The following is a 23,895-nucleotide window of genomic DNA, read 5'->3' as shown; positions in this document are numbered from 1 at the left end:
CCTTCTACATCCTTCACTCACTGCAGCTATAGGCATGCTGCGTAACCCTTCTGCATCCTTCACTCCCTGCAGCTGTAGGCATGCTGCGTAACCCTTCTGCATCCTTCACTCACTGCAGCTATAAGCATGCCGTGTAACCCTTCTACTTCCTTCACTCACTGCAGCTATAGGCATGCCGTGTAACCCTTCTATATCCTTCACTCACTGCAGCTGTAGGCATGCCGCATAACCCTTCTGCATCCTTCACTCACTGCAGCTATAGGCATGCCGTGTAACCCTTCTACTTCCTTCACTCACTGCAGCTATAGGCATGCCGTGTAACTCTTATACATCCTTCACTCACTGCAGCTTTAGGCATGCCGTGTAACCCTTCTGCATCCTTCACTCCCTGCAGCTATAGGCATGCTGCGTAGCCCTTCTGCATCCTTCACTCCCTGCAGCTATAGGCATGCTGCGTAACCCTTCTACATCCTTGACTCACTGCAGCTATAGGCATGCTGCGTAACCCTTCTGCATCCTTGACTCACTGCAGCTATAGGCATGCCGTGTAACCCTTCTACTTCCTTCACTCACTGCAGCTATATGCATGCCGCGTAACCCTTCTGCATCCTTCACTCACTGCAGCTATAGGCATGCTGTGTAGCCTGTAACCCTTCTACTTCCTTCACTCACTGCAGCTGTAGACATGCTGCGTAGCCCTTCTACATCCTTCACTCACTGCAGCTGTAGGCATGCTGTATAACCCTTCTACATCCATCACTCACTGCAGCTATAGGCATGCAGCGTAGCCCTTCTGCATCCTTCACTCACTGTAGCTATAGGCATGCAGCGTAACCCTTCTGCATCCTTCACTCACTGCAGCTATAGGCATGCTGTGTAGCCCTTCTGCATCCTTGACTCACTGCAGCTATAGGCATGCTGTGTAACCCTTCTGCATCCTTCACTCACTGCAGCTATAGGCATGCTGTGTAGCCCTTCTGCATCCTTCACTCACTGCAGCTATAGGCATGCCGTGTAACCCTTCTGCATCCTTCACACACCGCAGCTGTAGGCATGCTGCGTAGCCCTTCTGCATCCTTCACTCCCTGCAGCTATAGGCATGCTGCGTAGCCCTTCTGCATCCTTCACTCACTGCAGCTATAGGCATGCTGCGTAACCCTTCTGCATCCTTGACTCACTGCAGCTATAGGCATGCTGCGTAACCCTTCTACATCCTTGACTCACTGCAGCTATAGGCATGCTGCGTAACCCTTCTGCATCCTTGACTCACTGCAGCTATAGGCATGCCGTGTAACCCTTCTACTTCCTTCACTCACTGCAGCTATATGCATGCCGCGTAACCCTTCTGCATCCTTCACTCACTGCAGCTATAGGCATGCCGTGTAGCCCTTCTACATCCTTAACTCACTGCAGCTGTAGGCATGCTGTATAACCCTTCTACATCCTTCACTCACTGCAGCTATAGGCATGCAGCGTAACCCTTCTGCATCCTTCACTCACTGCAGCTATAGGCATGCAGCGTAACCCTTCTGCATCCTTCACTCACTGCAGCTATAGGCATGCTGTGTAGCCCTTCTGCATCCTTGACTCACTGCAGCTATAGGCATGCTGTGTAACCCTTCTACATCCTTCACTCACTGCAGCTATAGGCATGCTGTGTAGCCCTTCTGCATCCTTCACTCACTGCAGCTATAGGCATGCTGTGTAACCCTTCTACATCCTTCACTCACTGCAGCTATAGGCATGCTGTGTAGCCCTTCTGCATCCTTCACCACTCACTGCAGCTATAGGCATGCTGCGTAACCCTTCTACATCCTTGACTCACTGCAGCTATAGGCATGCTGTGTAACCCTTCTGCATCCTTGACTCACTGCAGCTATAGGCATGCCGTGTAACCCTTCTACTTCCTTCACTCACTGCAGCTATATGCATGCCGCGTAACCCTTCTGCATCCTTCACTCACTGCAGCTATAGGCATGCTGTGTAGCCTGTAACCCTTCTACTTCCTTCACTCACTGCAGCTGTAGACCTGCTGCGTAGCCCTTCTACATCCTTCACTCACTGCAGCTGTAGGCATGCTGTATAACCCTTCTACATCCATCACTCACTGCAGCTATAGGCATGCAGCGTAGCCCTTCTGCATCCTTCACTCACTGCAGCTATAGGCATGCCGTGTAACCCTTCTACTTCCTTCACTCACTGCAGCTATATGCATGCCGCGTAACCCTTCTGCATCCTTCACTCACTGCAGCTATAGGCATGCTGTGTAGCCTGTAACCCTTCTACTTCCTTCACTCACTGCAGCTGTAGACCTGCTGCGTAGCCCTTCTACATCCTTCACTCACTGCAGCTGTAGGCATGCTGTATAACCCTTCTACATCCTTCACTCCCTGCAGCTATAGGCATGCCGTGTAACCCTTCTACATCCTTCACTCACTGCAGCTATAGGCATGCCGTGTAACCCTTCTACATCCTTCACTCACTGCAGCTATAGGCATGCTACGTAACCCTTCTACATCCTTCACTCCCTGCAGCTATAGGCATGCTGCGTAACCCTTCTGCATCCTTCACTCCCTGCAGCTGTAGGCATGCTGCGTAACCCTTCTGCATCCTTCACTCACTGCAGCTATAGGCATGCCGTGTAACCCTTCTACTTCCTTCACTCACTGCAGCTGTAGGCATGCTGCATAACCCTTCTGCATCCTTCACTCACTGCAGCTATAGGCATGCCGTGTAACCCTTCTGCATCCTTCACCACTCCCTGCAGCTGTAGGCATGCTGCGTAACCCTTCTGCATCCTTCACTCACTGCAGCTATAGGCATGCCGTGTAACCCTTCTACTTCCTTCACTCACTGCAGCTATAGGCATGCCGTGTAACCCTTCTACATCCTTCACACCCTGCAGCCATAGGCATGCCGTGTAACCCTTCTGCATCCTTCACCACTCACTGCAGCTATAGGCATGCTGCGTAACCCTTCTGCATCCTTCACTCCCTGCAGCTGTAGGCATGCTGCGTAACCCTTCTGCATCCTTCACTCACTGCAGCTATAAGCATGCCGTGTAACCCTTCTACTTCCTTCACTCACTGCAGCTATAGGCATGCCGTGTAACCCTTCTATATCCTTCACTCACTGCAGCTGTAGGCATGCCGCATAACCCTTCTGCATCCTTCACTCACTGCAGCTATAGGCATGCCGTGTAACCCTTCTACTTCCTTCACTCACTGCAGCTATAGGCATGCCGTGTAACTCTTCTGCATCCTTGACTCACTGCAGCTATAGGCATGCTGCGTAACCCTTCTACATCCTTGACTCACTGCAGCTATAGGCATGCTGCGTAACCCTTCTGCATCCTTGACTCACTGCAGCTATAGGCATGCCGTGTAACCCTTCTACTTCCTTCACTCACTGCAGCTATATGCATGCCGCGTAACCCTTCTGCATCCTTCACTCACCGCAGCTATAGGCATGCTGTGTAGCCCTTCTACATCCTTAACTCACTGCAGCTGTAGGCATGCTGTATAACCCTTCTAGAACCTTCAATCACTGCAGCTATAGGCATGCAGCGTAACCCTTCTGCATCCTTCACTCACTGCAGCTATAGGCATGCAGCGTAACCCTTCTGCATCCTTCACTCACTGCAGCTATAGGCATGCTGTGTAGCCCTTCTGCATCCTTGACTCACTGCAGCTATAGGCATGCTGTGTAACCCTTCTACATCCTTCACTCACTGCAGCTATAGGCATGCTGTGTAGCCCTTCTGCATCCTTCACTCACTGCAGCTATAGGCATGCTGTGTAACCCTTCTACATCCTTCACTCACTGCAGCTATAGGCATGCTGTGTAGCCCTTCTGCATCCTTCACCACTCACTGCAGCTATAGGCATGCTGCGTAACCCTTCTACATCCTTGACTCACTGCAGCTATAGGCATGCCGTGTAACCCTTCTACTTCCTTCACTCACTGCAGCTATATGCATGCCGCGTAACCCTTCTGCATCCTTCACTCACTGCAGCTATAGGCATGCTGTGTAGCCTGTAACCCTTCTACTTCCTTCACTCACTGCAGCTGTAGACCTGCTACGTAGCCCTTCTACATCCTTCACTCACTGCAGCTGTAGGCATGCTGTATAACCCTTCTACATCCTTCACTCCCTGCAGCTATAGGCATGCCGTGTAACCCTTCTACATCCTTCACTCACTGCAGCTATAGGCATGCCGTGTAACCCTTCTACATCCTTCACTCCCTGCAGCTATAGGCATGCTGCGTAACCCTTCTGCATCCTTCACTCCCTGCAGCTGTAGGCATGCTGCGTAACCCTTCTGCATCCTTCACTCACTGCAGCTATAGGCATGCCGTGTAACCCTTCTACTTCCTTCACTCACTGCAGCTGTAGGCATGCTGCATAACCCTTCTGCATCCTTCACTCACTGCAGCTATAGGCATGCCGTGTAACCCTTCTGCATCCTTCACCACTCCCTGCAGCTGTAGGCATGCTGCGTAACCCTTCTGCATCCTTCACTCACTGCAGCTATAGGCATGCCGTGTAACCCTTCTACTTCCTTCACTCACTGCAGCTATAGGCATGCCGTGTAACCCTTCTACATCCTTCACACCCTGCAGACATAGGCATGCCGTGTAACCCTTCTGCATCCTTCACCACTCACTGCAGCTATAGGCATGCTGCGTAACCCTTCTGCATCCTTCACTCCCTGCAGCTGTAGGCATGCTGCGTAACCCTTCTGCATCCTTCACTCACTGCAGCTATAAGCATGCCGTGTAACCCTTCTACTTCCTTCACTCACTGCAGCTATAGGCATGCCGTGTAACCCTTCTATATCCTTCACTCACTGCAGCTGTAGGCATGCCGCATAACCCTTCTGCATCCTTCACTCACTGCAGCTATAGGCATGCCGTGTAACCCTTCTACTTCCTTCACTCACTGCAGCTATAGGCATGCCGTGTAACTCTTATACATCCTTCACTCACTGCAGCTATAGGCATGCCGTGTAACCCTTCTGCATCCTTCACTCCCTGCAGCTATAGGCATGCTGCGTAACCCTTCTGCATCCTTCACTCCCTGCAGCTGTAGGCATGCTGCGTAACCCTTCTGCATCCTTCACTCACTGCAGCTATAGGCATGCCGTGTAACCCTTCTACTTCCTTCACTCACTGCAGCTGCAGGCATGCTGCATAACCCTTCTGCATCCTTCACTCACTGCAGCTATAGGCATGCCGTGTAACCCTTCTGCATCCTTCACCACTCCCTGCAGCTGTAGGCATGCTGCGTAACCCTTCTGCATCCTTCACTCACTGCAGCTATAGGCATGCCGTGTAACCCTTCTACTTCCTTCACTCACTGCAGCTATAGGCATGCCGTGTAACCCTTCTACATCCTTCACACCCTGCAGCCATAGGCATGCCGTGTAACCCTTCTGCATCCTTCACCACTCACTGCAGCTATAGGCATGCTGCGTAACCCTTCTGCATCCTTCACTCCCTGCAGCTGTAGGCATGCTGCGTAACCCTTCTGCATCCTTCACTCACTGCAGCTATAAGCATGCCGTGTAACCCTTCTACTTCCTTCACTCACTGCAGCTATAGGCATGCCGTGTAACCCTTCTATATCCTTCACTCACTGCAGCTGTAGGCATGCCGCATAACCCTTCTGCATCCTTCACTCACTGCAGCTATAGGCATGCCGTGTAACCCTTCTACTTCCTTCACTCACTGCAGCTATAGGCATGCCGTGTAACTCTTATACATCCTTCACTCACTGCAGCTATAGGCATGCAGCGTAGCCCTTCTGCATCCTTCACTCACTGTAGCTATAGGCATGCAGCGTAACCCTTCTGCATCCTTCACTCACTGCAGCTATAGGCATGCTGTGTAGCCCTTCTGCATCCTTGACTCACTGCAGCTATAGGCATGCTGTGTAACCCTTCTACATCCTTCACTCACTGCAGCTATAGGCATGCTGTGTAGCCCTTCTGCATCCTTCACTCACTGCAGCTATAGGCATGCCGTGTAACCCTTCTGCATCCTTCACACACCGCAGCTGTAGGCATGCTGCGTAGCTCTTCTGCATCCTTCACTCCCTGCAGCTATAGGCATGCTGCGTAGCCCTTCTGCATCCTTCACTCACTGCAGCTATAGGCATGCTGCGTAACCCTTCTGCATCCTTGACTCACTGCAGCTATAGGCATGCTGCGTAACCCTTCTACATCCTTGACTCACTGCAGCTATAGGCATGCTGCGTAACCCTTCTGCATCCTTGACTCACTGCAGCTATAGGCATGCCGTGTAACCCTTCTACTTCCTTCACTCACTGCAGCTATATGCATGCCGCGTAACCCTTCTGCATCCTTCACTCACTGCAGCTATAGGCATGCTGTGTAGCCCTTCTACATCCTTAACTCACTGCAGCTGTAGGCATGCTGTATAATCCTTCTACATCCTTCACTCACTGCAGCTATAGGCATGCAGCGTAACCCTTCTGCATCCTTCACTCACTGCAGCTATAGGCATGCAGCGTAACCCTTCTGCATCCTTCACTCACTGCAGCTATAGGCATGCTGTGTAGCCCTTCTGCATCCTTGACTCACTGCAGCTATAGGCATGCTGTGTAACCCTTCTACATCCTTCACTCACTGCAGCTATAGGCATGCTGTGTAGCCCTTCTGCATCCTTCACTCACTGCAGCTATAGGCATGCTGTGTAACCCTTCTACATCCTTCACTCACTGCAGCTATAGGCATGCTGTGTAGCCCTTCTGCATCCTTCACCACTCACTGCAGCTATAGGCATGCTGCGTAACCCTTCTACATCCTTGACTCACTGCAGCTATAGGCATGCTGTGTAACCCTTCTGCATCCTTGACTCACTGCAGCTATAGGCATGCCGTGTAACCCTTCTACATCCTTCACTCACTGCAGCTATAGGCATGCTGTGTAGCCCTTCTGCATCCTTCACCACTCACTGCAGCTATAGGCATGCTGCGTAACCCTTCTACATCCTTGACTCACTGCAGCTATAGGCATGCTGCGTAACCCTTCTACATCCTTGACTCACTGCAGCTATAGGCATGCTGTGTAACCCTTCTGCATCCTTGACTCACTGCAGCTATAGGCATGCCGTGTAACCCTTCTACATCCTTCACTCACTGCAGCTATAGGCATGCTGTGTAGCCCTTCTGCATCCTTCACCACTCACTGCAGCTATAGGCATGCTGCGTAACCCTTCTACATCCTTGACTCACTGCAGCTATAGGCATGCTGTGTAACCCTTCTGCATCCTTGACTCACTGCAGCTATAGGCATGCCGTGTAACCCTTCTACTTCCTTCACTCACTGCAGCTATATGCATGCCGCGTAACCCTTCTGCATCCTTCACTCACTGCAGCTATAGGCATGCTGTGTAGCCTGTAACCCTTCTACTTCCTTCACTCACTGCAGCTGTAGACCTGCTGCGTAGCCCTTCTACATCCTTCACTCACTGCAGCTGTAGGCATGCTGTATAACCCTTCTACATCCATCACTCACTGCAGCTATAGGCATGCAGCGTAGCCCTTCTGCATCCTTCACTCACTGCAGCTATAGGCATGCAGCGTAACCCTTCTGCATCCTTCACTCACTGCAGCTATAGGCATGCTGTGTAGCCCTTCTGCATCCTTGACTCACTGCAGCTATAGGCATGCTGTGTAACCCTTCTACATCCTTCACTCACTGCAGCTATAGGCATGCTGTGTAGCCCTTCTGCATCCTTGACTCACTGCAGCTATAGGCATGCTGTGTAACCCTTCTACATCCTTCACTCACTGCAGCTATAGGCATGCTGTGTAGCCCTTCTACATCCTTCACTCACTGCAGCTATAGGCATGCTGTGTAGCCCTTCTGCATCCTTGACTCACTGCAGCTATAGGCATGCTGTGTAACCCTTCTGCATCCTTCACTCACTGCAGCTATAGGCATGCTGTGTAGCCCTTCTGCATCCTTGACTCACTGCAGCTATAGGCATGCTGTGTAACCCTTCTGCATCCTTCACTCACTGCAGCTATAGGCATGCTGTGTAACCCTTCTACATCCTTCACTCACTGCAGCTATAGGCATGCTGTGTAGCCCTTCTGCATCCTTCACTCACTGCAGCTATAGGCATGCCGTGTAACCCTTCTACATCCTTCACTCACTGCAGCTATAGGCATGCTGTGTAACCCTTCTACATCCTTCACTCACTGCAGCTATAGGCATGCTGTGTAGCCCTTCTGCATCCTTGACTCACTGCAGCTATAGGCATGCTCTGTGACCCTTCTACATCCTTCACTCACTGCAGCTATAGGCATGCTGTGTAGCCCTTCTGCATCCTTCACTCACTGCAGCTATAGGCATGCCGTGTAACCCTTCTACATCCTTCACACACCGCAGCTGTAGGCATGCTGCGTAGCCCTTCTGCATCCTTCACTCCCTGCAGCTATAGGCATGCTGCGTAGCCCTTCTGCATCCTTCACTCACTGCAGCTATAGGCATGCCGTGTAACCCTTCTACTTCCTTCACTCACTGCAGCTATAGGCATGCCGTGTAACCCTTCTACATCCTTCACTCACTGCAGCTATAGGCATGCCGTGTAACCCTTCTACATCCTTCACTCACTGCAGCTATAGGCATGCTGCGTAACCCTTCTGCATCCTTCACTCCCTGCAGCTGTAGGCATGCTGCGTAACCCTTCTGCATCCTTCACTCACTGCAGCTATAAGCATGCCGTGTAACCCTTCTACTTCCTTCACTCACTGCAGCTATAGGCATGCCGTGTAACCCTTCTATATCCTTCACTCACTGCAGCTGTAGGCATGCCGCGTAACCCTTCTGCATCCTTCACTCACTGCAGCTATAGGCATGCCGTGTAACCCTTCTACTTCCTTCACTCACTGCAGCTATAGGCATGCCGTGTAACTCTTATACATCCTTCACTCACTGCAGCTATAGGCATGCCGTGTAACCCTTCTGCATCCTTCACTCCCTGCAGCTATAGGCATGCTGCGTAGCCCTTCTGCATCCTTCACTCCCTGCAGCTATAGGCATGCTGCGTAACCCTTCTACATCCTTGACTCACTGCAGCTATAGGCATGCTGCGTAACCCTTCTGCATCCTTGACTCACTGCAGCTATAGGCATGCCGTGTAACCCTTCTACTTCCTTCACTCACTGCAGCTATATGCATGCCGCGTAACCCTTCTGCATCCTTCACTCACTGCAGCTATAGGCATGCTGTGTAGCCTGTAACCCTTCTACTTCCTTCACTCACTGCAGCTGTAGACATGCTGCGTAGCCCTTCTACATCCTTCACTCACTGCAGCTGTAGGCATGCTGTATAACCCTTCTACATCCATCACTCACTGCAGCTATAGGCATGCAGCGTAGCCCTTCTGCATCCTTCACTCACTGTAGCTATAGGCATGCAGCGTAACCCTTCTGCATCCTTCACTCACTGCAGCTATAGGCATGCTGTGTAGCCCTTCTGCATCCTTGACTCACTGCAGCTATAGGCATGCTGTGTAACCCTTCTACATCCTTCACTCACTGCAGCTATAGGCATGCTGTGTAGCCCTTCTGCATCCTTCACTCACTGCAGCTATAGGCATGCCGTGTAACCCTTCTGCATCCTTCACACACCGCAGCTGTAGGCATGCTGCGTAGCCCTTCTGCATCCTTCACTCCCTGCAGCTATAGGCATGCTGCGTAGCCCTTCTGCATCCTTCACTCACTGCAGCTATAGGCATGCTGCGTAACCCTTCTGCATCCTTGACTCACTGCAGCTATAGGCATGCTGCGTAACCCTTCTACATCCTTGACTCACTGCAGCTATAGGCATGCTGCGTAACCCTTCTGCATCCTTGACTCACTGCAGCTATAGGCATGCCGTGTAACCCTTCTACTTCCTTCACTCACTGCAGCTACATGCATGCTGTGTAACCCTTCTGCATCCTTGACTCACTGCAGCTATAGGCATGCCGTGTAACCCTTCTACTTCCTTCACTCACTGCAGCTATATGCATGCCGCGTAACCCTTCTGCATCCTTCACTCACTGCAGCTATAGGCATGCTGTGTAGCCTGTAACCCTTCTACTTCCTTCACTCACTGCAGCTGTAGACCTGCTGCGTAGCCCTTCTACATCCTTCACTCACTGCAGCTGTAGGCATGCTGTATAACCCTTCTACATCCATCACTCACTGCAGCTATAGGCATGCAGCGTAGCCCTTCTGCATCCTTCACTCACTGCAGCTATAGGCATGCAGCGTAACCCTTCTGCATCCTTCACTCACTGCAGCTATAGGCATGCTGTGTAGCCCTTCTGCATCCTTGACTCACTGCAGCTATAGGCATGCTGTGTAACCCTTCTGCATCCTTGACTCAGTGCAGCTATAGGCATGCTGTGTAACCCTTCTACATCCTTCACTCACTGCAGCTATAGGCATGCTGTGTAGCCCTTCTGCATCCTTCACTCACTGCAGCTATAGGCATGCTGTGTAGCCCTTCTGCATCCTTCACTCACTGCAGCTATAGGCATGCTGTGTAGCCCTTCTGCATCCTTCACTCACTGCAGCTATAGGCATGCCGTGTAACCCTTCTACATCCTTCACACACCGCAGCTGTAGGCATGCTGCGTAGCCCTTCTGCATCCTTCACTCCCTGCAGCTATAGGCATGCTGCGTAGCCCTTCTGCATCCTTCACTCCCTGCAGCTATAGGCATGCTGCGTAACCCTTCTGCATCCTTGACTCACTGCAGCTATAGGCATGCTGTGTAACCCTTCTACATCCTTGACTCACTGCAGCTCTAGGCATGCTGCGTAACCCTTCTGCATCCTTCACTCACTGCAGCTATAGGCATGCCGTGTAACCCTTCTACTTCCTTCACTCACTGCAGCTATAGGCATGCCGTGTAACCCTTCTACATCCTTCACTCACTGCAGCTATAGGCATGCCGTGTAACCCTTCTACTTCCTTCACTCACTGCAGCTATATGCATGCCGCGTAACCCTTCTGCATCCTTCACTCACTGCAGCTATAGGCATGCTGTGTAGCCCTTCTGCATCCTTGACTCACTGCAGCTATAGGCATGCTGTGCAACCCTTCTACATCCTTTACTCACTGCAGCTATAGGCATGCTGTGTAGCCCTTCTGCATCCTTCACTCACTGCAGCTGTAGGCATGCTGCGTAACCCCTCGTTGTGGTAATGCGAGTCCAGATTATAAGTGAGCAGTAGGTTCTTTCCTTTGCTGAGACCCACAGGCTTTCATAAAAACAAACTTTTGGTTTAAAGGGCTCACCCTTCCTTGTTTCTGAAGATTCTTTTGCATGAACCAAGAAACGTATGAGCCATGATAATTTCCAGATGCGTGTCCAGATGCGCTGAGTAGAGACTTCCTGGTGCTTTCTGCAAGCACCATGCCTCGGCCCCCGGCACCAGAGCCGATGCTCAGTTCATACCATCTATACTAAATGTACGCTATGCCTTTTTATTAGCATAACCATCTACCCCGACACCTGGATCGTCTGAAATCTGGAAGAAGAGAGCTGCAATGTCACAGTATGTGCTGATTACTTACCACAATGACTCTTGCCATCCTAGTCCTTCACCCCATTCCTCTAGAAGATCCCCACCATCGCTGCACTCTGTGTCAAAATGTGCTTTAGATGGAGAGAAATGTGTACTTCAACTATAGGCCTGCATCTGGCACCCTAAATGTAAACTGTATTCTAGAGCGTATCTTTATCAAAGCCTGTCATGACTAAAAAAATTGAAAAGGGCCTTTGGGTGCTAATCCATAACACACAAGTTAGTGTGGTAATGTTTTGTATTTGTTTTATTCATAGGAAGTCCATGTCCGAGAGTGTAATAGATCTACGTGAATATAACCCATGAAATGGGTTCCAAGATAATCTGAATTTCCGCGACAGACCTTTGACATACTTTGGGAGAATGCAAGAAGTTGCTCATTCCACAGTTTACCAAGGACGATGAATCGCTGGATGTGTCTGCCATCCTTAATACATGTCCCAGAGATCCACCAAAAGCTTTTGGGTGGTTTGTATAAAGGTACTTTTTCCTAGATTTTTATTGTGAGGCAATGCATGTGTAAAACGCACAGTTTCGATTCTTCAATTGCTTTGTGATGTTGATGTAGCCTTTTCATTTTCTTTCTTGTGGATCGTAGTGTAATTTAATAAAAACAGGTAATGCACACGATTAAAGCAAGTACTGTGGCTCCTTCATTCAGGTCTATAGAAACGCAATGGTTGAGAGCGCGCTCATTGGATCTGGCATCCAGAGCAAACCCTTGTCAGCCTTGATAACTCTGCTCTCCTGTCCGAGGAGCGTATGAACGTTTATCTCTGTAGCTACATTTGCATACATCGCCCCCTTGGAGCTGCGGCACGAACACAATTTTATTACATTTTTTAAATTGTGTTTCAGTTAAATGTATGAATCAATTGGTATAAACAAGATCTATTAACATTCATAAAATGTAGTTCATAACATCAGTTCACATATTTCATCCTAATAATAGAGAAATCTGCCTATTCAATATGTATCATCTGTGTTATAGCCACTTTCTCAGCACACAGTTTCAAGTAACGCCACAATCCTTTGCCAGACTTTAAACAAAGCCATATTAATGTGGATATTTCTTACCATATGACCGTTTCTCGTCTTAATTTTGTCTCCTTCACTCGCAAATTCTCCCAAATAGGAGACATGGAGGTTTCCCAACCTACAGCATCTTGTAAGCGCGTGTCGATTTCTCTCAAGTTTGTTTTGGCGTTTACATATTCGCAGCCCCTCTTCTCCGGGGCTTTCCCAACCGTGGGCCTGTTGACGTTAAGGGGAGGTAGTTGGTTGAAGCAGAGAGGCATGATAAACCTTCTTAGCGTGGGGGATGACCAAAGTAGAAGATGCGTCTGGGGCTTCAGATATGTAAATGGGCATTCTGCATGATCCATGTAGGTTTTCACTCCTGCTCAATGTTTGTGGTTCTGGCCCCAATCACAAAAGTTCAGCTTTTCAGTAAGGTCCTTCTTTAGAATGAACTCTTCCTTTTCCCGTTCTGGTGTCCATTCTGCACATTTGAATAGTTCCAGACAAGAGTTCTTAGAAACCGCCATGTCAGTCATAGTGTACTTGCCCATAGTGTTACCCAGAATGGCAAGTAAGGGGCATTTAGGCTCCTTGTTAGCCTTAATATATAGGAGGCCAATTTCAGCAGTAGCAAGCCCATTATGGATTCTATCCCCAATTCCAGCTGCATCGCCTGGATGGGAACACATTGTGCCATCCCCAGAAGTCTCCTCCATACGTTGCCCTCTAATCTGTTCAGGGATTCAAACCTTGAATGATAGAACACCTCAAGTCTGTAAATGATTGTAGGTACAATACACTGGCCATGAATGAAGATTCCTTTTAAGCTCTGCCCTCCTGTCTGCTCTGATAATCATTTTGTCAATGCTGCAAGGGCCAAGGCTTTATTCCATTTCTCCTGTAGGGCAGCTTCACCCCTGAGCCTCTCACTTAGACAGATGCTCAGATATTCATAATCTGCTACCCTTTCCATCAGTGATGTACCCATGCAAATATTCCCTCTCTTGGCCTTATTTGTGCCCAAGACCATATATTTGGGCTTAGACTTATCATACATACGTGGTAAATTTTCCCGCTGCAAGGGTTAAACCTACTTTAGTGTGGTCCAAAATGACCACATTGTCCATGTACATAATGCATGTATCCTGATATGCCCAATATTAGTAGGAACTTTCTCCATATACGTCAAACAGTGCAGCAAGTCTGCCATATATAAGTTGAAAAGCATGGGTGCCAGCACGCAGTCTTGCTGTAGGCCTTTGTTTTTCATAACTGCTTTGGTCAAACACCAATGCTATCCAACCTTACTGGAACTTGTTCATCAGAATGCATATCTTGTAAGATATGTAATAGGTCCCGCTGCATCCCCCAGCTCTAAAGTTTCCTCCACACTGTTGTTTGCAGTGTCAAAGGCTAACTTACAGTCGACAAACATCAGTTGCAGAGGAGGATTGCTGCGATTAATAGCCCTCGTTATCAAGATGCTCATCAATAACAGGCGATGAAAGGTACAGGTCCCTGGTCTGAACCCTGTCTGAAATGGACCAAGTATCTGTTTTGCTTCTGCCTTTATTTACCCACTCAAGAACTATAGTCCCAAAAAGTTTCCCAGTTGAATCCAACATGGAGAGTAATCTATAGTTTGATGGGTCCTCTCTTTGATACTTATTAAACACAGGGATAAGTATTGCTTTACGCTGACTATCGGGAATGTTCCCTTCTTTACAGATCGTCGTAAATAGCAACATAAGGATATCCCCCAATTTTCTGGGTCACTTTTAAGTACCATTTTTGGTGACCTGTCCGGGTCAGTAGCCTGTGATCCCTTTGCAGCCTGTATCGTATTGATCACACTGTTCTCTGGGTGCACCACATCCACTCCATGACCTTCTAATGCGCCAAAGACCTTACACATATGCTTTATCCATGTTTGTTTGTCACTAGGGTTTATTATGGTCTTAGATTTGCCCCCTCTTTCCTCATGAAATGCTTTCCGCATACGCTTTGTGTCTGTGGTAGTTTACATTCCTGATCTCCACGTGCCAACGTGTGAGAACATTTCTGTAGGACTTGTTGTACGTCCTAATCACAGTGCTGGCCCTCTGCAAGTCGGAGGGTTGTCTCTTTACTTTTCACCGTTATAATAGTAACTTTATTTTGGCGTTGAGCCATTAAGGCTTTTCACAACAAATATAAAACATCACAAATAGATTTAAAAAAACATTTAAATTCAATTTTCAAATTAAATTGAATGCAGTATTCCAGGGGCCCAGTTATGTCTCATGGGTGGTGAGTTCATAGCAAAAGCTTCTGCGCGGGTTCAAAGTAAGGCCACAGTGACATTAATGCACTCTCAGGCTTGAGCCGGATCGCCTTAAGTTCTGCAAGATTCTCAAGACCCTCCTTTTCTCTTCTTTCTTCCTTCTCACCCTGTCCCCCTCCCTTGCTAATGCCCCCTCTGCCACATTGTCTGGCTGCCTGGTCCCTTCTGAGTGCTACAGGGGCAGCACGCCGTCTTTGCCCAGTCTACCCCAGCACCCTGGTCTCTCTGCCCCTCCCCCACAACATGCACTTGTACTCCCGGGCCCCCTTTTCCTGAGTAGCCTGGCGGAGTGTGCATCCCCTACCGAGCCTGGTGCACCCGTCTCACACTCAGCATGTGGTCCTCACTTCCTGCACTCCATGCATCCCCTGGCACTTGCCCACATGGCATCCCCCTAGCACTTGTCTAGCCCTATGTGCCCTCTTCCTCTCCCTTTGTCCCCTCCCCCCTGCACTGGATGGTGCCACTCTTCCCCGCACTTCCCTCCCACTCTAGTATTATCACTCCCCCTGCACTTCTTGTTGCTGCACTTGCGCGATCCGAATGACACAAGGCCGAGTAGGACCGTTGTTGTTGTTCTTTCCTGTCCCTCCCCCTTTTTTTTTTGTCTTGAAACACCATTTGATGTAGAGGCGCTGTACAAATACCCAATAAAATAAAAGGATAAACGCACCATATACTGTATAGGTCTGGGCCAGAGGGTGTCACCTAGGGGCCTTTTCCCCAGTGGAACAACATTTGCTTCTGAGAGTACAGGCCACTGAGTTAGTGGCTTCTGGAGACAAAGACCCTCTGGGGACTGGCTACTGTTTTCTGCTCAACAGTGGTCCTGGCGTCTTCTCCTTCCTCCAGGTTCTGCTTCTACTGCTCACTCTTCTCTCTAATGGCCTGCACTGAGGGGGCCTTTTAAACCTCTGTCTCCCTCAGGTGTGGGTCATTTCCACTAACAAGCTGCCCACTCCTGCAGCATTGTTCCTCTTTAGCCTTCTTCTTCGCCCCAGTACTTCAGGAATTATGGTACTTGAAGTCCCTAAGGACAAAGTTCATTTTTCTCACTTCTTCTGTTTTGCAATAAGCCATTAGAAGGTTGCGGTCTCGGGGGAGGGAGGGGGCATGGAGTTGAACAAGGGAGTTTTCCATTCCTCCTGACCTGCCCCCACCGCTCCCCCTCATGCGATCATCCTGCAGAACACCACCCCCATGGTCGGGATCAGAAAGCGTCTGCCTTTCCCTGGCCACACGAGAAGGGTCCCAGGCCGGTGGTTCTGGGGGAATCACCTCTGATTCATCACAACACCCTACATTAAAGTAACAGAGTGGAACAGGAAGTGTCGGGAAAAGAAAATCACAAAATCACCTTACCACTACAATAAACGATCACCCGAGCCAGACGCTCTAGCACACTCTGTCGGGCCAAGAAAATAGAGGAGCAATGATAATACTGCACTCCTGCACAGCACATGTGACCCTAAGGTCAGGTAACCATACAGTGTAAATAGCTTGCAACAAGCCAGACCTAACATGCACTGGCCTATCAGATCTACACCAAAAAGGAACCCTTCCATAACCCCACCTCAAAAGGCTGTGCACTCTGTGATCTGAAAAGGTCTCTTGACATTAGATAGCTTCTCCCAACGGTCATCCATCATCTGTTCACTCTCAGCAGAGAACCTTGAAGGACTCATTTACCTTGTGGGTAAGGCCTGTTTATACTGGAGGGTAGCATGAGGGCAAGAGGGTGAGGACCCCAGGAAGTCATCAACTTAGAATCTCAGAAGTAACCTCTGCTGAACCCATTACTCATTCAGGGGCCTCCTCTCCACCTTTGCTTCTACCACTGCCCTCCAATAAGTTCCATATGGCCCCATGGAATGAGGGCTGCAAGGCCATGTCCTCAACCCGCTTCCACGACTCCCCTCAGAGGGACCGCTCTCCACCATTTCAAGTTTGCAAAGATACTAGATCAGTGTTTGGTATGTGAGGTAGCCCACATCCAAGGACCACTTGCAACACCCATACACCCATTTGGGGCCTGATTCAAGGGCCCACTGCCTAGTTTGTACAAGCAGCCGCATTGCTGCCCATGCTGTAATGCAGGGTCCCGAGTGAGTGTGGCACGAATTGATCAAGCCAACACCCCCACCTCCGTTGCCACAGTTCCTATGCCCACGGCTATCTCATGCCTTCTTTTTCATCCGCTTAAACAGCGCGCCTACTTTCACATCCTAGTTCAAAGCCATTGCCCAAACTATGTTCCCATGAACTGGAAATCCAGCAAAAGGCCCCTTACCTGCCATGGAAAAGGAGAGGCACTGCCAACACGTGGCATGTTCTTTGTTCTTGATAAGTGACGACATGAAGGGATTCATCACAATGTGCTGTGCTGACGGCTTAAGCCGAATAAAGCTGATTTGAACTAAAATCCCTCTTATACATTCTACTGGCCAAAGGTGGGGAATTCAATCGCCAGGTTGTTTTTCCCAACTTTTTGATATTCCAACTTAAGAGAAAAACACACCCAACAGTTACTTAGTCGGTGAAGAAAGCATGTAACTGGGGGAAAACATAGCAAGCAAATGGTTATGACAACGCTTAAGGGGCTTTCTGAGGCTGAACATAGGTTCCAGCCATACAAATTAAAACCTCTGCATGAAGTAGTGGCTGGGATCATGTAATAGGGAGATGGGGGTACAAAATCCAATTGCATTGCAAGATCCGTTGCTTACCAATAAAAATGTACGCATCCATTTAGAAACTATGTAGCAGTATTTTTAACCGGACAATAAAGGCATGCTCTCTGGATGGAAATGAGGGGAGACTCCCCAAGACATGACTATTGTACTTTCTAACAATGCTTCGAGAGGCATCTGGGTTCAAACTCTGTTTGATTTGTTGTCTCATTCATAAAACCACTGTTTGTTTTGCTTTTAACTCCCATTCAGTCTTTGCCTCTTCAATAGTAATAACTGATTTATATGTGCTTGACACACTATACATTTCCTCAAAGGTGATCACTTATGAACTTGTGCATCAATTGGTAACAAACTAATGACTTCATCTGAAGCATATATGGTCTCGCCATTGATATATGGCAATAAGGAGCTTGCATGTGCTTCTTGGGGCTCTACCGAATAAATATGATATGAGGAGGCATCAAGAAGCAGATGGACAACTGAATACAACTTGGGTCATAAACTTTTTCTCAAATAAGATCAAGCTGGGAAAATGCCTAACTTGCCCTATGCCAAGGTCGGATTTCCATACCCAACTAAAACTAAGAAGAGTCTTTATCAGGAAGTCCGAAGCAAATATCTGCATGTGTCCAAAACCTATACTTGCCCTCGCAACTACTCGAATATATTGTGTGGGGATGTCAGCATCAAAATAAGTGTTCAAATACAAGTTCAGAGCTTCTTCCAGCTCGTTATTGGAAAAGGAGATTTCCCATCCCCAAGATTCAGGATGGTTCACTTTGTCAAAAGAAGGGGCTCCGTTCCCCACGCTTAAGTCTCTCAATCTTCCAAAAACTAATACAATTCCTTCAGATACGTCCTAGCTTTTCTAGCAGCTTTGCTTGACACAAACGTTCAGTTCAATCACTCACTTTTCTCTTTGACAGTCAAACACAAGCTTATGGGTGAATTACGCGGCTTTTCCTCTTGGTGGGTGTACTCTGTCTAGTCACGGTTGTCAGACCACACAGTCCACCCATTACAGGTTACGCAACCGACACACCTTACCTGCTTCTTCTTTAGTTAACAACCACTGTTTCAGCTTCACAGTGATATTGAGTTTTCCTCGTGAGACTTGGTTTGCCACCATTTACTTGGTGTACTTTCAAATATTCTTAAAGCTTTTGCCACCGCTTTTGTTTCAGTTTGCACAGTTCTTTACATTCTCATGGCACTCTATAATGCTTGTTTTCATCAGTTTACATAATTTACAACCCCTTTTATCCGTATGGCACTTGCCAACACTTCTTTCTCCATGTTACACAATTCACAGTTCCTTTTGTATCAGGGAACATAACCAACTGTTTGCAATTCAAATCTGGTTCAATCACACTTTCTTTCGGTTCGGTATTCAAAACACAAGTCTTCATTTCATTCCATTTAAGTACATTGCATAACTTGTCATCGAATTCCCAGTTTACTCTCCTGTTAGGAATTTGTGCCTGGCTCACCAGTGTTTTTTCACTCTTTTTTTTTTTTAATACTTCACTTTCTTCGGCCCTTTCTTGGCCTTCTCAATTTCATTTGATTCATAGTTCGGTATTCACAAATCCTTCTATTTTCTTTTCTTAACCTCCAAGTTATAACTTTCAACTTATCGTATTGTCAAAAGTCTTTCTTTTAAGCTTGACCAGCATTCACAGTGCCTAATTGGTCCCTCGCTCATTAGCGAGCGATTCACCCTGCACAGAGCATGCGGTTTACCCCACAATGTCACAGAGGCATTCAAACTCCCTTGACTCACAGGGTACGCTGTCTTTGGGTACTGCTTTCTGCATCGGCAGGCTCTCTGTGGCTGTCGTTCCCGTCTTGTCGCGCCTTGGTTTCAGGATCTCTGCTACCTCGGTTGAACAGAGAAGGAGCCCCTCTGACTCTTGGAGGGTTGCAGACCAGTTCTGCCACCGAGACCTTTCCCACTTCTGCTGGAGTTCCTGGATGATTCAGGTCTGCGTCTCCTTGGTCTCTCCTCCGGCTTCACCTGTACGTGTTCCACAGGCGATCTACTTTGCCTCATCTGAGTGGGCCATTTATACCACCCTCCAGGCCCCAGGTGCAGGAAATGTTCCATTACTGAGTAACGTTCATGGCACTTGCTATCCCTCTTCTTCGTCCCAACACCAGAGTGGTGGTTATGCATATCTGTGTTAATAAAGAGACGGTGTATATCTCTGGGTTGTCTCTTCCTCGTCTAAGTACCTGACTGTGGTATATTGGGAGAGTGTTTTCAGAAATAAAATGGTTGAGCTTGATAAAACCCTATAAAGGCTTGGGAGATGTTTGACTCCTTGTGAAAGGGAAATGGGGGATACTGCGTCTCACCCAAGGGTACCTCAACCCCACTCCCCAAGTCTCCTCCACCCAAGTGATGCACCCTCGCATATCCACCCCCAGGGTCAGGATCCGAAAGTGATGGCCTCTCCCTGGCCACCTGGGAGGAGGATGTATTGGGGGAAAGAGGTGAGGATGCCCTCAGAAACCTCACAGATAGCAGAACATAAACTCACAGTCCTGATAAGTAAAGTATTCACTTACAATGTTTATTTTTTTAAATATTTTTTTTTAAACTGTTGCACACGCTAGGATAATAAAAAGTCTAACTATAAACAAAACACAATATTCCAGCTGCTGGTTAAATCTGCTCTGTCAGTGTTCCATTTGTTTTTAATCATAGGGGCATTACTTCTGTATCACTCATCGACTACTGGTCAATACATGGGACTTCATCCTGTCATTAGCTACACAAAAGCAATTATAGCACCCATCTGTTAAATGTTATGCCTGTGACCTTGATCATGTATTAATGTGCATCACCTTTAAATCCTACAGGTGAAACATGGCCATAAAAATGAAACGACAGCGATTCTATTAATTTCTCTGATGGACTAATGCAGTGCAAAGCTTAATTGAGAGAATATGCACTATCTACACATCTAGAAGGAACCAGGACTAGGAGCTACTTGTCTTTTCAATATAATGAGGAACTGCGATTGGAGAAGCCTACTGAACACATTGGTGATTTCAGCCAATCATCTTCATGGTAACATCACGAATCCTAAGACACATACACAAATGTATAGAATGGTTGACTGATCATAAGAACAGTGTATTTACTATAGGTACACCATATTAGTTAACACTGTGGCATTTTATATGAAGGTCATTTATTTAAAGGATTTTGTAGTTCACCTCTGAATACAAATGGACAGATAGTATTGGTGCACTGGATATGCTAAAACCTTCAGTAGCAACATGTCTAGCTTGTCGCCAGAGAAGATCTACAGATGAGAAAAATGTGTGCCCAGAATGCAGGAAAATGTACCGTCTGATGAATACTTATTCACCACAAAACCACACATACAGCTGAGAAACCTCATCAGTGTGCAGAATATTGGGAAGCTTCCATGTGAAGGGAAATCATATGTCCAGCCAGAGAACACATGCAGGTGAGAAACCTATATGCACTGAATGTGGGAAAAGCTTCAGTGAAAAGGGCTCTCTTAAGATTCACCTGAGAACACATGCAGGTGAGAAAACATCATAAGTGGGAAAATGTTAAGTGCAAAGGGAGATATTATTCATCCCCTGAGTACACATTCAGATGAGAAACTTTATCATTGTACTGAGCGTGGGAAAGACTTCCGTTTGAAGCAATCTCTTATTCGACACCAGAGAACACATACAGGTGAGAAACCTTATCAGTGCAGTGAATGTGAGAAAAGCTTCAGTGTGAAGCAAGCTCTTATTCGACACCAGAGAACACATACAGGTGAGAAACCTTATCAGTGCAGTGAATGTGGGAAAAGTTTCAGTGTGAAGAGCGATCTTATTCTGGACCAGAGAAAACATTCAGGGGAAAAACCACATCAGTGTACTGAATGTGGGAGATGCTTCAGTCTAAAGAATTCTCTTCTTCAGCACCTGAGAACACATACAGGTGAAAAACCCTACCAGTGCACTGAATGTGGGAAACGCTTTACTGTGAAGCATGCTCTTATTAAGCACCTCAGAACACATACAGGTGAGCAACCTTATCAGTGCACTGAATGTGGGAAAAGCTTCAGTGTGAAGCAAGCTCTTGTTAGGCACGTGAGAACACATACGGGTGAGAAACCTTATCAGTGCAGTGAATGTGGAAAGAGGTTCCCCCACAAGGAAAGTCTTATTTGCCACCAGAGAAAACATACAGGTGAAAAACCTTATGAGTGCGGAGAATGTGGGAAACGCTTCCCTGTCAAGGCACGTCTTATTTACCACCAGAGGAACCATACAGGTGTAAAACCATATGAGTGTACGGAATGTGGAAAAAGGTTAAGTGTGAAGCACTCTCTTATTCAGCACCTGCGAACTCATACAGGTGAAAAGCCTTATCAGTGCACTGCATGTGGGCAAAGCTACCGTGTGAAGCAAGCTCTTATTCAGCATCTGAGAACACATATAGGTGACAAAATGACATCAGTGCAAACGTAGATCTTATTCATCACCTGGGAATACATTTAAGTGAAACATCCTCTGATGGAAGCATGAAGGGTTTTGATCGGTAGGGCATCTTGTTTACCATCGGAGAACACCTACAGGTGAGAAATCACCTGCACTCAACAGGTTTTAAAATCTTCAGTGAGGAGGGAGCTTTTTCTTTTTTTTAAATAAATGATACTAAGATTTGTGGCTATTGAGCAACAGTGAAGGGCAGATCTCCTCAGCTCTTTGGTTTCATTGGCAACTAAATCCCTGTGTATTGCACAGAGAGCATATTACACACATTAATGCTTATGATTGCTGAAAGCACTGGTGTTTGAAATGCATCCCTCTTGCAATATTAGAATGGGAGAGCCTGCTTTCTTTGGTATGGTAACCATCCTATAAAACCCTGTCTGAATGCCTTGGGCAAGTTAATGACCACTGACCTTAAAAAGAAAATGCCTAAAGACATTGCTTTTTAATCCGTAACCATAGGCTCTTGGAAGCCACCGTAGGAAACCATCATAAAAGTGGTGTCCAAGAAGCTAATTTACACTAAGTTTGTTGTCACTTGTTGCCAGAGAACATATGCATTAGTGAAAACCTCATCCGTGCAGTTAACATGGGAAATGCAGTGTCTTAGATCTCTCTTCTGCCTTTGACAATCAGACCCTCCTACATAGACTTAAGGAGCAGGTATCAGGGATGCCTCCTACTCCTGGTTATCATTGTTTCTGGTTGATGTTACATATGCCATTAGGATTCCTCCTTTAGAATTAAAGCCCCCTGCCTACAGGAAGTGGTATGCCTCAGGGCTGCTTCTTATTGGTTATCCGTGAGCTATTCTACCAGTGGTAAGGCTCATCCATTCGTATGGCTTCAGGTTGTACTCCTATGCCAATGGCTTGCAGATACTGTTCCACTTATTTGGCAGCACAGCAGTATTGTGGTTTAATGTTCACAGCTGTTAGCCTTTGACAAGAGGATGGAGTCACACTTGCTAAAGTTGAACTATGACAAAACAGTCTGGGATGTACCTTTCCCCCACCACCCCCTTGCGCTTTGTGCCCACATAGCCTTTCTTGGTGTAAATATGTGCTCTTGCGCTCTCACTGAGCCCTCCCTAAATGCTATTTTTGGCGGCTGGGTTTTCTGCTGTAAGATGTTTCAAATAATTCTCCTTTTCTATTGCCTCCCTTTCCTGTCATCTGCTAAACATTTTCAAGTAACACTTAATGCTGGAGCTATCCTTCTCCTAGGAGTTATGACATTTTAGAATGTTATAGGTTGATCAGCACTGGCTGACCATGATCTTAAAGTACTTTTTATATGGCCAAATTCCCCTTTTTGGCAGTCCATCCTTCAATTCTATTGCCCACTCTCAGCTCTGCCGTCCATGTTGGGACTTTCCATTTCAGAAGGCTTATTTGTATCTAGTGATGCAGTTCATTGGATCTAAAATGCCCTCCAACATGGCACATTAGCACAAACAATCTGGCCCCCAGGTGCTTTCTGTAGACTCATCTGTTCTTGCATTGGTTGTGCCTGTTTTGCTTTTAATGTCCATCTGCTGTTGGAACTAGGAAATCTTGGAGCGAAGAAACACTCTACATGAGTTTTATTATATCATCTCTACAGATATGCAGCATTCCAGCCATTTTTACCTCCTTAAAACAGGCAAATATTTCCCAACAAAAGTAACGATATGCCACCCACAAAATGGCAAACGGACACAAACCTGCCCACTGCT

General features: G+C 47.5%; 1 protein-coding gene across 1 annotated transcript in view; it reads left to right on the top strand.

The window, feature by feature from the left end:
* LOC138468411 (zinc finger protein 268-like) overlaps nucleotides 1-23,895 on the top strand; it is a 233,674-nt gene that overhangs the window by 27,822 nt on the left and 181,957 nt on the right. Inside the window, exons 2-3 of the mRNA XM_069608963.1 lie at nucleotides 11,870-12,092; nucleotides 20,514-22,041. Of these exons, the coding sequence (XP_069465064.1) occupies nucleotides 21,237-22,041 (805 nt within the window). The 5' untranslated portion in view covers nucleotides 11,870-12,092; nucleotides 20,514-21,236. The remainder of the gene's footprint in view (nucleotides 1-11,869; nucleotides 12,093-20,513; nucleotides 22,042-23,895) is intronic.

Source organism: Ambystoma mexicanum, chromosome 4q, assembly GCF_040938575.1.
Source record: "Ambystoma mexicanum isolate Mex_15411 chromosome 4q, UKY_AmexF1_1, whole genome shotgun sequence".
Taxonomy (NCBI): domain Eukaryota; kingdom Metazoa; phylum Chordata; class Amphibia; order Caudata; family Ambystomatidae; genus Ambystoma; species Ambystoma mexicanum.
This window is presented reverse-complemented; position numbering and strand designations above follow the sequence as displayed.